This window comes from Biomphalaria glabrata, chromosome 11 (genome assembly GCF_947242115.1).
Source record: "Biomphalaria glabrata chromosome 11, xgBioGlab47.1, whole genome shotgun sequence".
In the NCBI taxonomy this organism is placed as follows: Eukaryota; Metazoa; Mollusca; class Gastropoda; family Planorbidae; genus Biomphalaria; species Biomphalaria glabrata.
The window spans coordinates 26,237,680-26,258,435 of NC_074721.1; the positions used below are offsets into that span (position 1 = coordinate 26,237,680).

The following is a 20,756-nucleotide window of genomic DNA, read 5'->3' on the forward strand; positions in this document are numbered from 1 at the left end:
TTGATAACTCAATAAAAAAATTACTTTGTGCTACAAATAAAATAACTTAGACATTTGCTTTGACAGGGGTTAGAATTGCACACATATAACTCTTTTGAAATGCATAACGTTTAGTACACCGGATAGGCCAAAAGGGTAGCTATTTATTTATCCGCCATTGAAGGGAATGCCTAACAAGAACTAAGGATATGTTCATTAATGTTTAGCCAAAGATAGTTGAATGTATTCAACATGTACACCATTACTTAGTGGTAGAATTAGATGTACTACAATCTCAAGAACAGTAAATGTTATATTGAGTAAAACGTGTACCCTTGTGACTCCCATGTCTGTGGAGGTAGACAATAAAACCAATAACAAGATACCGATGTGACATCCTGTAATATACTCTAATAGCATAACAGGTTTCTGTTCATCAGCTGATAACGATGTGACATCCTGTAATATACTCTAATAGCAAAACAGGTTTCTGTTCATCAGCTGATAACGATGTGATATTCTGTAATATAGATTAATATCATAGCATGTTTCTGTTGATCCGTCGACCTGTAGTGGCCTTCTCCAAGTTCATAAAGCAAACATAATCTTCATTTGTTATCTTGTTTAATTAAGTTGACTGTCTCTTGTTTTCACTTGTTGAGTTACATATATATCTAGCTGGACTGAGAAAGTTCCAAATTACTTTATGCTTAGAGAGAGCGGACATGAAATCTACGCCTATGGAGAGCCTTTCAGTTGGCTTAGTTATGGTCTACGTCAGTGGAGATCTTGTTCGATTTTTTAAAAGTTTTACTATGCGCCACTGACCCACTGTCGAACTTTGATTCCGTTGGGTCAACGCCACTGAGGAATATCTCTCAAAAGCTTAGGTCATGATGATGCCTATAATTAAAAAACAAACCAAACTAGATTCAGTTAGTGTACAGTCGAGGATGTTATCATTTCAATTATATCCTGTATAATTTCCAGTAAACACAACCCGTGCTGTAAGAAAATCCCTGCTTACTCTGGGCTGAACACTAGGGGTTACTAGGAACGTATCAAGTTTGTTTTGTTAAGTAAGTGAAAACAAAAAGAAGTCAAGTAAGTGTTTATTTTCTCTTTTGAAATGATCTCCTCCAATTGTTGACTTTCTCTCTCCTCCAATTGTTGACTTTCTCTCTCCTCCAATTGTTGACTTTCTCTCTCCTTCAATTGTTGACTTTCTCTCTCCTCCAATTGTTGACTTTCTCTCTCCTCCAATTGTTGACTTTCTCTCTCCTCCAATTGTTGACTTTCTCTCTCCTCCAATTGTTGACTTTCTCTCTCCTCCAATTGTTGACTTTCTCTCTCCTCCAATTGTTGACTTTCTCTCTCCTCCAATTGTTGACTTTCTCTCTCCTTCAATTGTTGACTTTCTCTCTCCTCCAATTGTTGACTTTCTCTCTCCTCCAATTGTTGACTTTCTCTCTCCTCCAATTGTTGACTTTCTCTCTCCTCCAATTGTTGACTTTCTCTCTCCTCCAATTGTTGACTTTCTCTCTCCTCCAATTGTTGACTTTCTCTCTCCTCCAATTGTTGACTTTCTACGAAGTTTAAACTTTATTCTTTTTTTAATACGTTATAGGCAACTAAAAGTAATCGACACATGATTTATGTATGTGACGTGGACAGACTTTCTGAGATACAGATTGTCAATGTAGGTCCATGCGTTGATTGATAGGATTTTTCTATTATCCAAATAGATTGAACAGGTCTAAAGCATTCAAATATACTTCTAAGCATGGGCGCTCTTTAGTGTCTGTTGTTTTTTTTTACAAATTATTACACCTTAAAATTTAAAACTAAATAAAGCCTAAAATAATTTAGTTTTAAGTCTATTCTCCTCCATTAAATAATATATTACTATAACGCTTTCATGACCTTGACAGCCATACTGGTTTTATAAATAAGTAATCTAACTAGCATCCCCCACCACTTTTTTTTTCAGCGTTCTAAAAAATCAAATTACTTTTCTTTTCTGCAATATCATTGACAGGCTAGTACCTGGCATTAGAGACATCACATTTACAGGCTTGCAATAGAAACACTACATTGACAGGCATGCATTAGAGACACCACATTGACAGGCTTGCATTAGAGACATCACATTGACAGGCTTGCATTAGAGACATCACATTGACAGGCTTGCATTAGAGACATCACATTGACAGGCTTCCTTTAGAGACACCACATTGACATGCTTGCATTAAAGACACCACATTGACAGGCTTGCCTTAGAGACATCACATTGACAGGCTTCCCTTAGAGACACCACATTGACATGCTTGCATTAGAGACATCACATTGACAGGCATGCATTAGAGACATCACATTGACAGGCATGCATTAGAGACACCACATTGACAGGCTTGCATTAGAGACATCACATTGACAGGCTTGCATTAGAGACATCACATTGACAGGCTTCCCTTAGAGACACCACATTGACATGCTTGCATTAGAGACATCACATTGACAGGCATGCATTAGAGACATCACATTGACAGGCTTGCCTTAGAGACATCACATTGACAGGCTTGCCTTAGAGACATCACATTGACAGGCATGCATTAGAGACATCACATTGACAGGCTTGCAATAGAGACATCACATTGACAGGCTTCCCTTAGAGACACCACATTGACATGCTTGCATTAAAGACATCACATTGACAGGCTTCCCTTAGAGACACCACATTGACAGGCTTGCATTAGAGACATCACATTGACAGGCATGCATTAGAGACATCACATTGACAGGCTTGCCTTAGAGACATCACATTGACAGGCATGCATTAGAGACATCACATTGACAGGCTTGCATTAGAGACATCACATTGACAGGCTTCCCTTAGAGACACCACATTGACATGCTTGCATTAAAGACACCACATTGACAGGCTTGAATTAGAAACACCACATTGACAGGCTTGCCTTAAAGACACCACATTGACAGGCTTGCATTAAAGACACCACATTGACAGGCTTGAATTAGAAACACCACATTGACAGGCTTGCCTTAGAGACATCACATTGACAGGCTTAAATTAGAAACACCACATTGACAGGCTTGCATTAAAGACACAACATTGACCGGCTTGCATTAGAGACGAAATCAAATGAACAATTTTGTTTGTACAGGGTCGGCCTTAAGTAATTGGAGGCCCTAGGCGATGTCCCAATCGAAAAAGAAAAACCGAATATTAAGGCCCAAAAATATGCAATAAATTAAAAACCTTCCTTTATCTATTTCTACATCAACAAATAAGTTAAATTCGTCTAGTACCGATAGCATGTACGTGCCAGACTAGAAATGAAACTTCAACATTTCACCAAAAGGAAATAACAATGGTCTTCTAACTTATGTAGACTAACAAGATCTAAATATTCGTCAATAAATATGTAATTGAAGTAGACTTAGACCTAGGCTAGTACACAGAGGTCTACTAGGTTTGAGAATTGATACATATTTCTCAATTTTATTTACTAACCACCAATTGGAGGCCCTAGGCAACTGCCTTGTTTACCTATGCAAAATGCGGCCCTGGTTTGTAAAAAATAAATTGCTGTTTAGTTTGCTAAGCAGATAAAACTTTGTGTTACACTTTGTTACTGCCCTTTATCGTCATGCTTTGCTAGTGGTGATGTTCACATTCATGCTTTGCGAGTGGTGATGTCATGCTTTGCGAGTGGTGATGTCATGCTTTACGAGTGGTGATGTCATGCTTTACGAGTGGTGATGTCATGCTTTGCGAGTGGTGATGTCATGCTTTGCGAGTGGTGATATCATGCTTTACGAGTGGTGATGTCATGCTTTGCTGTGGTGATGTTCACATTCATGCTTTGCTAGTGGTGATATTCACATTCATGCTTTGCTAGTGGTGATGTTCACATTCATGCTTTGCTAGTGGTGATATTCACATTCATGCTTTGCTAGTGGTGATATTCACATTCATGCTTTGCGAGTGGTGATGTCATGCTTTGCGAGTGGTGATGTCATGCTTTACGAGTGGTGATGTCATGCTTTACGAGTGGTGATGTCATGCTTTGCGAGTGGTGATATCATGCTTTACGAGTGGTGATGTCATGCTTTGCTGTGGTGATGTTCACATTCATGCTTTGCTACTGGTGATATTCACATTCATGCTTTGCTAGTGGTGATATTCACATTCATGCTTTGCTAGTGGTAATATTCACATTCATGCTTTGCGAGTGGTGATGTTCACAGTCATGCTTTGCTAGTGGTGATGTTCACATTCATGCTTTGCGAGTGGTGATGTTCACAGTCATGCTTTGCTAGTGGTGATGTTCACATTCATGCTTTGCGAGTGGTGATGTCATGCTTTGCTGTGGTGATGTTCACATTCATGCTTTGCTAGTGGTGATATTCACATTCATGCTTTGCGAGTGGTGATGTTCACAGTCATGCTTTGCTAGTGGTGATGTTCACATTCATGCTTTGCGAGTGGTGATGTCATGCTTTGCTGTGGTGATGTTCACATTCATGCTTTGCTAGTGGTGATATTCACATTCATGCTTTGAGAGTGGTGATGTTCACAGTCATGCTTTGCTAGTGGTGATGTTCACATTCATGCTTTGCGAGTGGTGATGTCATGCTTTACAGTGGTGATGTTCACAGTCATGCTTTGCTAGTGGTGATGTTCACAGTCATGCTTTGCGAGTGGTGATGTTCACAGTCATGCTTTGCTAGTGGTGATGTCATGCTTTGCTGTGGTGATGTTCACATTCATGCTTTGCTAGTGGTGATATTCACATTCATGCTTTGCGAGTGGTGATGTTCACAGTCATTCTTTGCTAGTGGTGATGTTCACATTCATGCTTTGCGAGTGGTGATGTCATGCTTTACAGTGGTGATGTTCACATTCATGCTTTGCGAGTGGTGATGTCATGCTTTACAGTGGTGATGTTCACATTCATGCTTTGCGAGTGGTGATGTTCACATTCATGCTTTGCTAGTGGTGATGTTCACATTCATGCTTTGCTAGTGGTGATGTCATGCTTTACAGTGGTGATGTCATGCTTTACAGTGGTGATGTCATGCTTTACAGTGGTGATGTTCACATTCATTCTTTGCTAGTGGTAATGTTCACATTCATGCTTTGCGAGTGGTGATGTTCACATTCATGCTTTGCGAGTGGTGATGTTCACATTCATGCTTTGCGAGTGGTGATGTCAAGCTTTACAGTGGTGATGTTCACATTCATGCTTTGCTAGTGGTGAGGTTTTAAACTTTTAAAAAAGCCCTCTGTAGGAGGGGGTTTAAACTCAAAACGCTCCATGGCTTGGCTACGCTCATAGAATTTTGAATGTGTAATATGTTTTTTTTCATATTGAAGAGGTATTTTTAAGCTTCAAACCTAGCTGGAGGGGGGTTTAAACTCAAAACCTCCTATGGCTACGATCATAGCATTTTGAGTGTGTAATTTTCTTTTTTTTTTAAATTTTGGAAAGGTAATTTTTAGCTTCAAGTCCTTTGAAAGGGGGCGGGGACGTTAAACTCAAAAACCCTTTAGGCTATCGGGGGGGGGGGGGTTAAACTCAAAAACCCTTTAGGCTATGCTCATAGAATTTTGTATTGAAGAGGTGGTTTTTAGCGCTAAACCCCATGGATTGGGGGGGGGGGTAACACAAAACCTTTCTTGGCTACGCTCATGGAATCTGGTATCTAATGTATAGATAGTCTTAAATTGAAGAGGGGGTTTTATTGTAAATTTCGGAGGGGGTTTAAAATCAAAATCTTTCTCAGCTATGCTTGGAATACTTTTTTTTTTAGGTTTTGTTTTATAGAAAAAGGGGATTTGACTGCAAAACCCCTGGTAGGGGGGCTTATACTCTAAACCCCTTGGTTGAGATGGGGCAAGTGATGGTTTAGTATTAAAATCTCACCTAAAATAAACAGAATTAAAGCAAAAGATCAGTCACTAAATTCCCTGCGGGGGGAATTTCATTTCGGGGGCTTGCAAATAATTGTTCACTGGAGTATTTGTTCAGCCAGTAGAAATGTTGCTTATAGTTATGTTTCATCTAGTTCTACTTGCTGTGTAATGGGGATATATTCGGTACTGAAATTAAAAACAATTACCACTCATAAGGTTGAAATTATGTACTGAATGTTATTCATATGACAGTAACTACATTTTCTTTTATTAGTTTGCATGGAGAGAATGGTTTCCAGAAACAGAATACAAAATACTGTTGGGAAATGTCAGGTAAGTTTTCACAGTGCATTATATAAAACCCTGTGTGCAATGAATGTCTGACTCCCCAGTCAATAAGTTGGATGCAGGGTGCTCGGGTGACGGATGAGAGACACATGTGTTCCCTGTTCCTATGATGAATATATAGCCTCGTTGTAGGACAATGTTATGTGTTCATGATTTTGAAGCAAGAGTTTTGGGTAAAAGTTTTCATTATGGCCTTGTCGATATTCGTCTTACAATGTGTGCATGACACGTAACAAAACATTTGATAGTGATAGCAAAATGAAATATACGTTCACACCAGCTTCACTCCAACAAGTTGACATCAGAAATTTGGATTGGTTGGAATGATTGGACTACCTGGGAAACAAAGTTCTCGTGCCTGTTTGTTTTTGTGTTCGGTGCCTTGTATTTTCTCTGTAACAGTAAAATGTTAAAGTACACATGCCAGTGAGTTCACATAATTCAGCAAATAATTTTACAAACTTCTACACTGTCTTTATCATATGTAAGTCTAGTGGTAGCTTAAACATGGTTTACACTATGGAATACTCTTTTAAATGTTAACACTCGCTAATATTGTGACACTCATAATATTGTTACGCGAATGGGGGTAGTGGTGTGTATGAGCGTGTAGTCAGCTTACACAATTGCACACAGGACGGCGCTATGTGACTAGTGGCGATGCGGCGAAACATAATAATGTGAACATTACTCAGGTCAGTCACGTCTTATATAGTCCTGGGATCATCCAGAAGAGACGAGTGACGTTCAGTCGATTTTTCGAAGGCAATCACACTTCACGAGTAAGAGACGAAATCTCGTAAGTCCGGTCCAGCGAGTCCAGCGTGAAGTCAGTTCGGAACAATTGAATCAAGTGTATGTCCGGCACGAGGCCAGTAAAGTTTGATACTGCCGTACAGGAGATGATACAGCCGTACAGGAGATGATATTGCGGTACAGGAGATGATACTGCGGTACAGGAGATGATACAGCCGTACATGAGATGATACTGCGGTACAGGAGATGATACAGCCGTACATGAGATGATACAGCCGTACAGGAGATGATACTGCGGTACAGGAGATGATACAGCCGTACAGGAGATGATACAGCCGTACAGGAGATGATATTGCGGTACAGGAGATGATACTGCGGTACAGGAGATGATACAGCCGTACAGGAGATGATAGAGCGGTACAGGAGATGATACTGCGGTACAGGAGATGATACAGCCGTACAGGAGATGATACTGCGGTACAGGAGATGATAAAGCCGTACAGGAGATGATACAGCGGTACAGGAGATGATACTGCGGTACAGGAGATGATACGGCGGTACGGGAGATGATACTGCGGTACGGGAGATGATACAGCGGTACAGGAGATGATACGGCGGTACGGGAGATGATACTGCGGTACAGGAGATGATATAGCGGTACAGGAGATGATAAAGCGGTACAGGAGATGATACGGCGGTACGGGAGATGATACTGCGGTACAGGAGATGATACAGCGGTACAGGAGATGATACGGCGGTACTGTTATCAACGAAGAAGCATTTGTTTAGTTTGTGTTACGTGTTGCCATTTGTATAGTATATAGTGATTTATTGGATATTTAAGTGTTACGTTATTTAGGATCCCTGAGTTGTCGTGTTGTGCAGTTTGCAGAGAGCCTGGATTGTGAGATTCTGTATAATATTTTAATTAAAATGTATTTCAAAAAAGTGAGAAAATAGCTTGAGAAATCTGAGATTTCCTTTTTGTGGTAACAAACTTAAAATGCACAGGGAAGTAAAAAAAAACACGATATTGCAGTTCATAATGTAAGCATTGCATGATACTTATGAAGTGCTGTGTCAGGCGTGTAGGGGGGATCAAAAAAAGATAATTCCCTAATCTGTAACATTGTCTCTACCATACCAGCCAGCTTGTTAGTAAAAGGTTGAAACTTTAAACACCTAATCAAATAGAGCCTAGGTCACTTGTGCATGTCTAACAAGTCGACAAAACATCTTTCGTTGAGTAAAGTTACCAGATACCTCTATACCCCAAGGAGGACAAAAAGGAGGACAAAACCTTACAAAGAAGGACAAAAAAAAAGACAAAGTGAACTTTAAAAAATGGACTTATATTTATTTTATTGAACATAGAGTAAATCATAATCTGTAAGGCAACTTTAGTACACCTCATATATCTCATAAGAAAGGACTTTTCATAATAGTTCATCATTTGCGCAAACATCACATGGAACTGCATGCAGGGCATTTCATTTAAATAGTACTTTGTGAAAAGAATGTGTCTCACTGACTCAAGGCATAGATTATTTCTCTCTTTAGCCAACTGTGCATTTAACTGGAAAAAAACCGACAACGTTGGCATTATGCTCGGGATAACATAGGGGGAATGTTCAAATTTTTCGGAGCTTTGAGTAACAAGTTTCATTAGAACAGCTTTGTATATATGCACAGTACTGTTAATGAGGAAGTTTATCAAACACCATCTTTCTGTTCTGCAAATGAGTTCAAATAGCAGTACTGGTCAAACAATGGAACTTGTTGATACCTCTTGCCTTTAGGCAGTGTATGTATGACAAGAGAGCATCAATGTCATTATTTGGTGTGAACAATGGGATGATTATTAACACATTTAGAAACATCCAGTGAAAGCACTTGAAGACTGCGAAATGTGCCATCCATTTTTCCAATTATTCAATGTAGATAGTGTCCCTAATACCTTGCATTCGTCTTCGTAGTACTGTTTTTCAGTTCTTTCACCTTCCTGTCTAGCAGAATTTTCTTTGTTGAATGTAAGGTACTGAACACCTCCCGAGCAGACGTTTCATCCTCTTCAATAGCTGCAATTTTTTTTCCCAGGAAAACTGACATTAGCGAATGTAAACAGCCCCCCCCCCCCAAAAAAAAAACTGCTGACAAATTGTTTTTAAAAACATTATCACTCAACACCTATGGCTGATCTGTGACAGGTTGGGGAGAGTGACGTGTGTTTGGCGCGTTTTATGTCTAGGGGATGATTATTTTTAAAGCTATCACACACCAACCCGTCAGCATATAAATTGGGAGCAGACACGCAACGAGACAAGCAATGAAAGATAGATACAAAGTTAAAAATGAAGAATATTTATTTACATACATATTTACATATGAGAATAAAAAGGGGGAGGGTTTGCATCTATCTCTAGTGAATACTATGTTTAATCATCACTCTTGCACTTAATAAGAAAGTATGTCACTTTGTCTTCTGAACTTAGCTGGTTGTCCTGTTGATGTCGCAGCTGGCTGTGTCCTGGCTTGAGGTTCTGCAGTTGGAGGTGGCGCTCTAGCGGATAGAGGGACGCCGTGATTCAGTTCTTGTGGAGTCTCAATCCAAAGTTCTGATATCTGTCCTCTAGGAGAAAGGATAAATGAAGTAGTCCAGACTCGATTGCTCAGATAGAGTGAGAAATGAGAGAGTGTCTATTCCGCCTTACTCTACCTTATATAGGCCTGGAAGATATGGACGGAAACCGGAAATGTCCTAGGCTAAGAATTATCCTTCACGTGGGTGAATTAGTTTTGAGATGGGAGTCGCAGCTTGGAAATGTAAATGGGCGTGTTGGTCCGCGTGGTCTCCTAGATCAAAGAGAGACGTGGGGAAGAGTGACTTGCAATCCACACAAGGTGGTGTCAACTGCGCCCGTCAGACATCCGGTCGGTACGATCAAAGAGACTGTGTGTATCTTTACCCCGGTCAAGGGAAGATAAATGAAAGACGCGGCATAGCTATCTCCAATGTGGTCAACTAAGTCTAGCCTGGAGAGGAAAAGGTGGGGGCGGGTGGGAGAAATTGGGGGTAGGACGGGGAAATGACTAAAATAAAATAAATAAATAATGAATAATAATAATAATAATTAATGCTGTGATAAATTTGAGTGACTCTGACAGCGAGCTTTTGACTTGTCACATGATCTACGATTTAAAAGTACGCCTTCAATCCTGGGAATAACTGAAGCATCCTGCTGATTGCTGGGAATAACTGAAACAAATAGTATATGTACATGTGTGTGTGTGTGTGTGATGTGCTGGGCGAACTTTTTTGAGAAGAAGGTCAAAAACTCAGAAAAAAAAATAGGCGGACTATAATATTTTGTTTCATCAAGAAAAATAAAGAAACTTAGATCTAGTATTCGATTTCCTGATATCTGTCACATCCTAGGTGACAGCTCATTGTTCACAAAATGTAGGACAGTTTATCTAGCTCAGATTAGGTCACACGTCATTACACTTGGGAGATTAAAATGCCAGAGAGACGTTGATAAAAAAACAACAACTGGAAAATATAATTAATAAAGGTTAAATTAGAAAAATAAATAGACAACGGGAAATAAATGTAAAAGGATCAATGGTATTGAGGTGTCATGATTCTAAATTATCCTAAGGAAGGATATAGAATGACAATGGCGTATTGAGGTGTCATGATTCTAAATTATCATAAGGAAGGATAGAGAATGACAATGGCGTATTGAGGTGTCATGATTCTAAATTATCCTAAGGAAGGATAGAGAATGACAATGGCGTATTGAGGTGTCATGATTCTAAATTATCCTAAGGAAGGATAGAGAATGACAATGGCGTATTGAGGTGTCATGATTCTAAATTATCCTAAGGAAGGATAGAGAATGACAATGGCGTATTGAGGTGTCATGATTCTAAATTATCCTAAGGAAGGATAGAGAATGACAATGGCGTATTGAGGTGTCATGATTCTAAATTATCCTAAGGAAGGATAGAGAATGACAATGGCGTATTGAGGTGTCATGATTCTAAATTATCCTAAGGAAGGATAGAGAATGACAATGGCGTATTGAGGTGTCATGATTCTAAATTATCCTAAGGAAGGATAGAGAATGACAATGGCGTATTGAGGTGTCATGATTCTAAATTATCCTAAGGAAGGATAGAGAATGACAATGGCGTATTGAGGTGTCATGATTCTAAATTATCCTAAGGAAGGATAGAGAATGACAATGGCGTATTGAGGTGTCATGATTCTAAATTATCCTAAGGAAGGATAGAGAAGGACAATGGCGTATTGAGGTGTCATGATTCTAAAGTATCCTAAGGAAGGATAGAGAATGACAATGGCGTATTGAGGTGTCATGATTCTAAATTATCCTAAGGAAGGATAGAGAAGGACAATGGCGTATTGAGGTGTCATGATTCTAAAGTATCCTAAGGAAGGATAGAGAATGACAATGGCGTATTGAGGTGTCATGATTCTAAATGATCCTAAGGAAGGATAGAGAAGGACAATGGCGTATTGAGGTGTCATGATTCTAAATTATCCTAAGGAAGGATAGAGAATGACAATGGCGTATTGAGGTGTCATGATTCTAAATGATCCTAAGGAAGGATAGAGAAGGACAATGGCGTATTGAGGTGTCATGATTCTAAATGATCCTAAGGAAGGATAGAGAAGGACAATGGCGTATTGAGGTGTCATGATTCTAAATGATCCTAAGGAAGGATAGAGAAGGACAATGGCGTATTGAGGTGTCATGATTCTAAATGATCCTAAGGAAGGATAGAGAAGGACAATGGCGTATTGAGGTGTCATGATTCTAAATGATCCTAAGGAAGGATAGAGAAGGACAATGGCGTATTGAGGTGTCATGATTCTAAATGATCCTAAGGAAGGATAGAGAAGGACAATGGCGTATTGAGGTGTCATGATTCTAAATGATCCTAAGGAAGGATAGAGAAGGACAATGGCGTATTGAGGTGTCATGATTCTAAATGATCCTAAGGAAGGATAGAGAAGGACAATGGCGTATTGAGGTGTCATGATTCTAAATGATCCTAAGGAAGGATAGAGAAGGACAATGGCGTATTGAGGTGTCATGATTCTAAATGATCCTAAGGAAGGATAGAGAAGGACAATGGCGTATTGAGGTGTCATGATTCTAAATGATCCTAAGGAAGGATAGAGAAGGACAATGGCGTATTGAGGTGTCATGATTCTAAATTATCCTAAGGAAGGATAGAGAAGGACAATGGCGTATTGAGGTGTCATGATTCTAAATGATCCTAAGGAAGGATAGAGAAGGACAATGGCGTATTGAGGTGTCATGATCCTAAGGAAGGATAGAGAAGGACAATGGCGTAACTGGGAATTAGCCATCATATTTGCCGAGGGGGGGGGCTTGACTTCGTTGGGGGCCCCTGCATTTTGCATAATATTTAATCTTTAATGTAAAAAAAACTAATTTTGGGGCCCCCTCAAGTGGAGGCCCGGGGAATTTTCAAATTCTCCCCCTCCCTCCACCCACCCTAGCTACGCCTCTGTATAATGAGGAGTAGTAGATTGGAAAAAGAAGAGAGAGTTAGAAAGTTAGATCTATAAGTCGCTAGTTTGAAAGTAAACAGTTGTTTAGTTTTATTGGTCATTATTATTGTATCCTGTATCTATTTTAAATATGAACTGTACATACATTTATTGTTTCAAGTTTGAGTCTAAAAGAATAAAACAGAAAAAAAGTATATCAGCACTTTGTCACTTTATTGTTTCTTAAAGTGTTTGAACTATAATTACGGCACCTCCGAATCCGTGGCGAGCGTCCGGCGAGGTGGGAGGGGGGGGGGGCGGTTGGGTCGCCTCGAAAACAATTGCTCACTGTAAATTTCTCTGTCGTAAGCTTCCTGTGTGAGCTTTCTGCGAAAAGCGCTGACTTGACTTACTGAGACTAGACTTTCCATAAGCTAGCTTCCAGATGGGTTGGCGTTCGGTATTTTACCGTTGCGAGCGTCAAATTTAGACTATTATTCTTAAGAGTGGAATAATGTTAATCTATCGCAGCTTTTTCTAAGAATTATAACAGAAAAAAAAGCTGCTTTCAAATGTATAAAGATGCAAACATAGCATGACAAATTGAATTTGGAAAACTGGATTTCGCCAGCAAATGGTCTCAAATTATCTTCATATTTCCTAAGATAGTCTTTCTTCACATCAGTCATTGAAGTTATCCTCGTGGGATGCGACAAGTCACTTTAGCGAGCTGATTGGTAAAAAGAAGTTGTCGCAGGGAATCTTTTGTGCTATATCAACAAACTGATTTTTTTTCAGCATTTAATTTGTGCATTTGACAGAAGAGTGGGAAAAAACAAATTAGAGACCAAGCCCAATCTTTAAATATTTTATATTTAGCAAACCAAGTTTTGAGATGAAAGAAATTTTAATTTTTTTTGTTTGTATTTTCCGTTTCCAAATTCTTTTGACTGTCAGAAGGTTCTTATCTTCGCTTGTCTTGACTTGGCTCGTTAGGAGTATGAATACTCAATTACACTAATTAATACTTGCTTAGTTACTCACATAAGAACAATTACTACTAGATACACTGAAACTCCAACTATAGATATCCATTGAAATACGAATAATACTTTAATATTCAATACGCACATAATGAAATCAACTCTCAAATATTATTAATCAACAATCACCAGTCCATCGATTTTCATGTTATATACATATATAAACACCAGTCCAGGAAGCAACGTCCAACCTTCCTGGACCGGGAGCAAGACCTCACTAACTTAACACACTCTCTCGCACATTCAAAGAAGACTTAATCACTCAGTTCATAACACGTGCAACACTTTGCATTCATAACAAGGGGATATAATAATAATACCAACTATCAAACTAAACATTCATTCTCGCCATACCTCCCCCTGACATCCCCCCTCACACGATATGACTTATTAGATAGCAGTCATTCAAATATATACATATATATACCTTCATACATAAACTTATCTTATATAATACAGACGTTACTTCAAAAAAGAAGATGATTACGTCCTACGCGTCATGCATTTAGTCATGCATATTAACCAATGACTTAAATTCTGCCAAGTCACTGGTTTTCCAGGCTAGCTCAGGCAACCGATTCCATGCTCTAATAGCACTAGGGAAGAAGGAGTATTTGTACAAATTTGTCCTAGCATATGGGACGAGGAGTGTGCCTTTATCTTTGTGTCTTTCAGAGTATTTTATTAAATTTTGTTTTTGTATTTGAAGATTATGGTTCAGTGTTTTATGTATAATTGCTACTTTACTTTTGCGTCTTCTGTCCTGAAGGCTTTCTAAATTTAGTGATTTTACTAAAGGTGTTACTATAGTCAAATGTGAATATTCGTTTGTTATGAATCTCACTGCTCTATTTTGTGTCTGTTCTAGTTTCTTAATGTTTTCTTGAGTTGAGGGGTCCCAAACAGAGGATGCATATTCTATTATTGGCCTAACCAATCTATATACATATAAATATTATTAAATATACACACATATATCCACACACACACACACACACACACATACACACACACATACATACATACATACATACATACATACATACATACATACATACATACATACATACATACATACATACATATATATATATATATATATATATATATATATATATATATATATATATATATATATATATATATATATATATATATATAAATGTATTCAAATAAAGAGCACAACAGGACATTATTTTAGTTATATATCAAAGTGTATCAACATTTTATACAAAAAAAAAAAAAAGAATATGCCTAGCTAGTAGCTAGATATCACTTAGAAATATATATATTGTTGTAACCCCGCTCCTGCGCTACACTAATGGTGCGCATCTGAGCACTACTGAACACGACTAGTGAAAGACAGATAGAGACAGGAAGAAGGACTGATGTGAGCCGGCTAGAAGTCATGGGAGTCTGAACAGTCTGGTGCTGAGTGCTGTCCTGTGTGATACTAGGAAACTGTGTGGGAGACCTGGAGCGACACTGGGAAGTGTGTCGGTGGTCTGTTCTGTGTTCTGGTATGAAGTAGGACTCTTAGAACTTAAGACATATTACTCCCTGTGACTTTATAGCAGACGTCCAAGTCTAACTAGTAACTATTACTATTTGTTGATGCTTATAGTAAACTTATACTTAGTACTAGTTATAATAAATAAATACATCGTTTACTGTTGCCGACCTGTCTTTCGTTGAGTGCCTGCCTTAGAGAGTTACAACATATATATATATATATATATATATATATATATATATATATATATATATATATATATATATATATATATATATATATATATATATATATATATATATATATATATATATATATATATATATACTCTGTAGGAATACTCATGTTATACGGTCTGTTACTATTCAGATCAGCAATGTCCATTTCTACTATATAGGGCTAATCCCCATGCATGGACAGTTTTATTTCCAGTTCTCTTTCCAACTTTTTGTCCTCCACCTCCCTCATTTGTTTCCTTTCCTCTGCTTTCCATTGCATTTATTTCCATTTCTAGAGTTAGTCTCTTTAAATCTAGTTTTTGTTGGTTTAAAACAAACTCTCTCAATTCCTCACCCTCAATTCCTATCATGTTGGCCTGTTCTATTATTACCTTGGTCGACCTAGGTTTAAACTCGTCCATGATAATCACAATTAATAAGAAATATTACTGAATAAGTTTAAATTAGCTTATAGAGGTGAAGTTAACAAGTAACAATGTTCTCATGACATCTGACAATAACTTATACAAAGATCAACACACACAAAAATGTCGCCCTCAATCTCCATCACTGACAAGATAATGCACGATTCGACCTGAGGTGCCCGACACAACAGACAATAGAAGAAAACTTATCTGTGCTCTGTCTGATGCCATGGAAGAGATGACAGCTCATTCCACACAACTGGATTAAACCTTTTGAAGTGTCCGGGCGCTGTTCAGCCTCCTTGTAAATGCTGTATAACTCACAGCAAATAGAATGAAACAAATACAAAACAAAATTTTTAAACATCGATATAATACTAATAGTAATAATAATGTGTACATAGAAAAAAAATGATTATCAAGTCAGGTTGTACGATAATAATCCAAAAAGATATCAGATATTGCAGATATACAAATAATCCAATCAGTCCAATAGGTTCGATACAGTGATACTGGCACTTGCTATTTGCTTGGCCTCCTATCCTCTGTGTCCAAGAGGGCGCCAATGCGTACAAGTCCAGTATAATCCTACTTCAATGGAACAAAGGTAGATAATCCAAGAGTACTTAAGTCGCATTCATGTAAAATAATCCAATCGTAAGTGAATAGATGACCTCAGCTTATATAATCCACAAGTATGTAAAGTCGACATATAGTATCTGGGTCGTCTATAGTCTTCAGTTTCATCCACATCGATGTAAGTTTGTCTCTTTAGATGTCACGCCGTGCTGAATCTCAGGACGTCAACAAATAATGGGGAGTGACGCAATGACCTCTTACTTACTTAGGACTTAGGTCCTCCCGCGCCGTTCGGCGCATTGGGCGGCAAGCTGTCTCCATAAAGATCTGTCACTGTCTGAAGCCTCCTCCCATCTATTGTGTCCACTGTTCTGAGGTCCTCCATGAAGATGTGTCGCCAAGTAATACGAGCACGTCCCTGTTTGCGCTTTTGGCTTCCATGTTATCGCAACTCTTGGTGTGCGTAATTCATGTTGACGTAGAAGATGTCCCGCAAACCTCATGCGACGCTCAGTCACAACCTCACTAAGTGTTCTACTCCCAGTTCGGCATAGAATTTCCTTGTTTGAGACCCGATCTGTGTAACTGACTCCCAAAATCCGTCTCAGCCATCTCTGTTGAGCCACATTTAGTCTTTTCTCAATTTTGACAGATGACTTCCACGTCTCACATGCATATGTAGCAGTTGGAATGACGATTGTGTTGAGAAGGTGTATTTTTGTCTCGAGTCCAATGGCTTTGCTAGTCCAAATAGGCTGCAGCCTTTGGAAAATGCTCCCTGCCTTTCCTATTCGTCACGCTACATCATGGTAAGCATCTCCATCATTTGTTATAATGCTGCCAAGGTACGTGAACTTGTCCAGCTCTTCAAGCTTTGACTCGCCAAGTCTGACGGGGACACCCTTTGCCTTATATCCCACTCGCATAATTTTAGTCTTGTCCAAGTTTATGCGGAGGCCAATTTTGGATGCCTCTCTGTCTAGGCTCTTTGTCATTTCTTGAATGCATTTATTTGTAGCCCCGAGTAGTGCAACACCAGCAGCAAAGTCCAAGTCCGTCAACCGAGTTGTTCATGCCATGGAATACCAAAGGCAGTCTGGTTCATTGCTCTCCTCATTATGTAGTCGATGGCTAGGAGGAAAAGGAAGGGAGATAAGATGCATCAATGTCTCACACCTGTCTCGATTGTAAAAAACTCTGTTGTTCCCTCTTCTGTTTTAATGCAGCAACTAGACTGACTTTAAAGGTGTCGTAGGATCTGGACGAATTTTTCTAGGATACCGTATTCTCTAACTATTTTCCATAGTGATTTTCGGTGGACACTATCAAACGCTTTTTTGAAGTCCACGAAACTGATCGTTAGCCGTTGTTGGTACTCAAGACTTTGTTCTATGATATGACCTCGGTAGACAAGAAGTAGCTGCAAGTCCAAATTAGTCAATGACAAATGACGAATTAGGTTAAACAAATACGGCTCTAGTAGAAATGTCAACTCTTTTGAATGGTATGTCATTTTATATAGAGTTGATTAAATATAATGATCTGTACACATCTCTAGGCGTTGTCTACGTTGACGTAAACGATACTGGAGAACAAAACTTCATTCAGATTCTATCTTGAGTTTTCTATCAAAACAAACTTTCGTGTGCTGATCGCTTGTGTAAGGTCAGGGTGAACTTAGGTCAACCAATAAAAAACTTGCAGGCTTCGGCTAAACTTTTGGACTGGCCTTACGTGTTTATAATTTAATGTCATGTTGACTCATTGTACATACAATAGTGACTCTAGCTCTGGTTACAATATGTGAAACTTGTACTTGTCGGGAAAATTACTTGATAGACTTCACGAAATGGCAAATAAATTGTTCCTCAAAATGTCTATAATTTCAATGATGTGTGTGTCAAAGATTCTCCAATACTGGACGAACGAGGCCCAAAAATGTCAAAGATTAGTGGGTTACAAATAATACAGATTGCCTTGACTCCAACTTTAGTAGACAAATGTCATGTACAAAAGTTACTGTCCCTGACCGGACGAAGCTCCAAAACATTCGGTATTCTTTTTCTGTTCTTCTTTGCTTTTGTTGCTTATCCTTTATTCCTTATTAACTTCTTCAAAGTGACAGCAGGGGCAGTCTGGGTATCAAAATCAGCCCGGGCATTACCATATAAACAGGCCCACTGTCACGTACACTATATCTATATTTAGCCATAGTCTATATTTAGCTTGTCGGCAGAATTTTAGCTACCTCGGGAAATTTTCTATCACGCAACTAAATTATGTTTTGGAATAAATATGATTGGTTTAAAGTATTAATTATTGTACTTTGAGCTGCATTTATTGGTTGGCCCTGCAGCGGAGAGATGTTGGTCACGTGATAACGCTCTAGAGCCCGGGAAGATTCTAGATTGCCGCCAGTCATGTGCGGAACGTGTTAGATTTAACATGTATGAGAGTCTAGTGTTAGAACTCAATTATATTATTGTGTAGATCAGTTATTCTATTCAAGTACATTTAACCATTGTAATTATTTGTGAATAGCTTTTCCAAGTTCTGAATTAAAGTATTTGTTTTAGACGAAGAGAAGTTTCTTCATTGAATATATAATAATATACTTAGATCGTCTTGTCAACTAGTAACTTCTAGATGATCCTCTTATCAACTGGCAACTTCTAGATGATCATCTTATCAACTAGCAACTTCTAGATGATCATCTTATCAACTGACGATTTCTGAATCCTCGGCAACCACGGTCATTGAAAGTGCAATAAAGATCAAGTATAATCGTAACATCTGGCACCATCTTAGATTGTGTCATTAGCACTATAGATGATTCGTGACACCCACTAATGGCATGTCATATCATAGGCGTAGTCAGGATGTATGAGAGTGTGTGTGTGTAATTAATCTTCATTACTTACTGACCTTTCATTCTTTCGGACGTTTTTTTAGCGGCCCCCGAAAGGGGAAAAGACGCTATTAGTTTTGTGTGAAATGTCTGTCCGTCCGTCCCGTTTAGATCTCGTAAACTAGAAAAGATAGTGAAAATCCGACATCCTAATATTGTTACGTATTTCTGAATCTTCTTGCTAAATGTATTAGTAGGCACACAAATAAAAACACTGCAAAGAACTTGACGACTAAAAACTTTCAGTTTCATATAACTTTAATGACTATTAACTCCAACAATTCGTTACTGTAACATGTAGCGTAGAAGACTGTAAAATATCTGTCAGTTTACAGTTAGCTATACTTCGTTGCAATTCATCTCTTCACTTCGTTGCAATTCATCTCTTCACTTCGTTGCAATTCATCTGTTCTCAACTTGCATCGAGCCGTATTCCACAGAACAGACCAACGACACACTTCCCAGTGTCGCTCCAGGTCTCCCAAAGCTGAACCAAGTCGTACTCAAGTCTACCACATCAGAGCCGCACACGTCTTACATCGACTGTATCGACTGTAACGGCTCAAGTCCACTGTAGTTCGCTGTATAGACTTTAACGACAGTAGTCCACTCCAGTTAACTCTACCCTAGTTAACTTGCACCGAGTCGTACACATTTCTCTTCCACTAGAGCCGCACACGTCTTACATCGTCTGTATCGACTGTAACGGCTAACTCACGACTCACTCACGACGGACTTTCACATTAACTCTCTGGCTTATATATAGTCCCTAATCGCTCCTCCAAAGTTGCACAAACACTGCTAGTATCCTCTGGAATAACACGGGAGGAAACATCACATCCTGTCGTTGTTTATACATGTCGATTCCAGAGAACACCTGCTGCAGTGTCATCTTGCCGAGGTCACACGTAGTGACCTCTAACTGTCACTGTTCATTTGTAACACTGCCCCCTTCGTAGATCAGTTCGTCCTCTGGTACAACACGTGAGGACACGTCACATCCTGTCTTTGTTTATACGCGTAGATTCCAGAGAACACTGGCTGCTGTGTCATCTCGCTGGGGTCACACGTTGACCTCTACTTGTCACTGTTCATTTGTAACAATATTTTAGATCATTCAAAGTTCTGATGCAACGGATACTTTTTTCTTTTCTGAAAGCGAAAAATCTAATTTTTTAAATCACTTATGTAAGCAGTTTTTTCATAAAAATACATCACTTTTACAACTATTAACTATATAAACACTCAAACACTTGAGGCTCTTTATTAGGGGAGACGACCGGTTTCCATATTTTTAACACATTTATGCAGTTGTAGATTTTTTGTCAAAAATTTTTGTTTTTATATTTGTATTATTAATTTATGTAAGTTCTGTTATGCTAAGTACTATATTTACACACAAACAAATGTTTACTATTTATTTACACACAAACAAATGTTTACTATTTTTCAAAGAGAAAAAATCTATTTAGTATGCATTATAAGTTAGACATAATTTAAAACA

General features: G+C 38.6%; 1 protein-coding gene across 3 annotated transcripts in view; it reads left to right on the forward strand.

The window, feature by feature from the left end:
• The first annotated feature begins 922 nt into the window (after positions 1-922).
• LOC106067960 (sorting nexin-10-like) overlaps positions 923-20,756 on the forward strand; it is a 47,812-nt gene continuing 27,978 nt past the window's right edge. Inside the window, exons 1-2 of one of the 3 annotated variants that reach the window (XM_056003889.1) lie at positions 923-1,058; positions 6,192-6,250. In XM_056003889.1, coding sequence (XP_055859864.1) covers positions 6,197-6,250 — 54 coding nt within the window. In that variant the 5' untranslated portion in view covers positions 923-1,058; positions 6,192-6,196. Of the gene's footprint in view, positions 1,084-6,191; positions 6,251-20,756 lie in introns of all 3 variants that reach the window. The other 2 variants (XM_056003888.1, XM_056003890.1) reach the window with 2 other exon arrangements.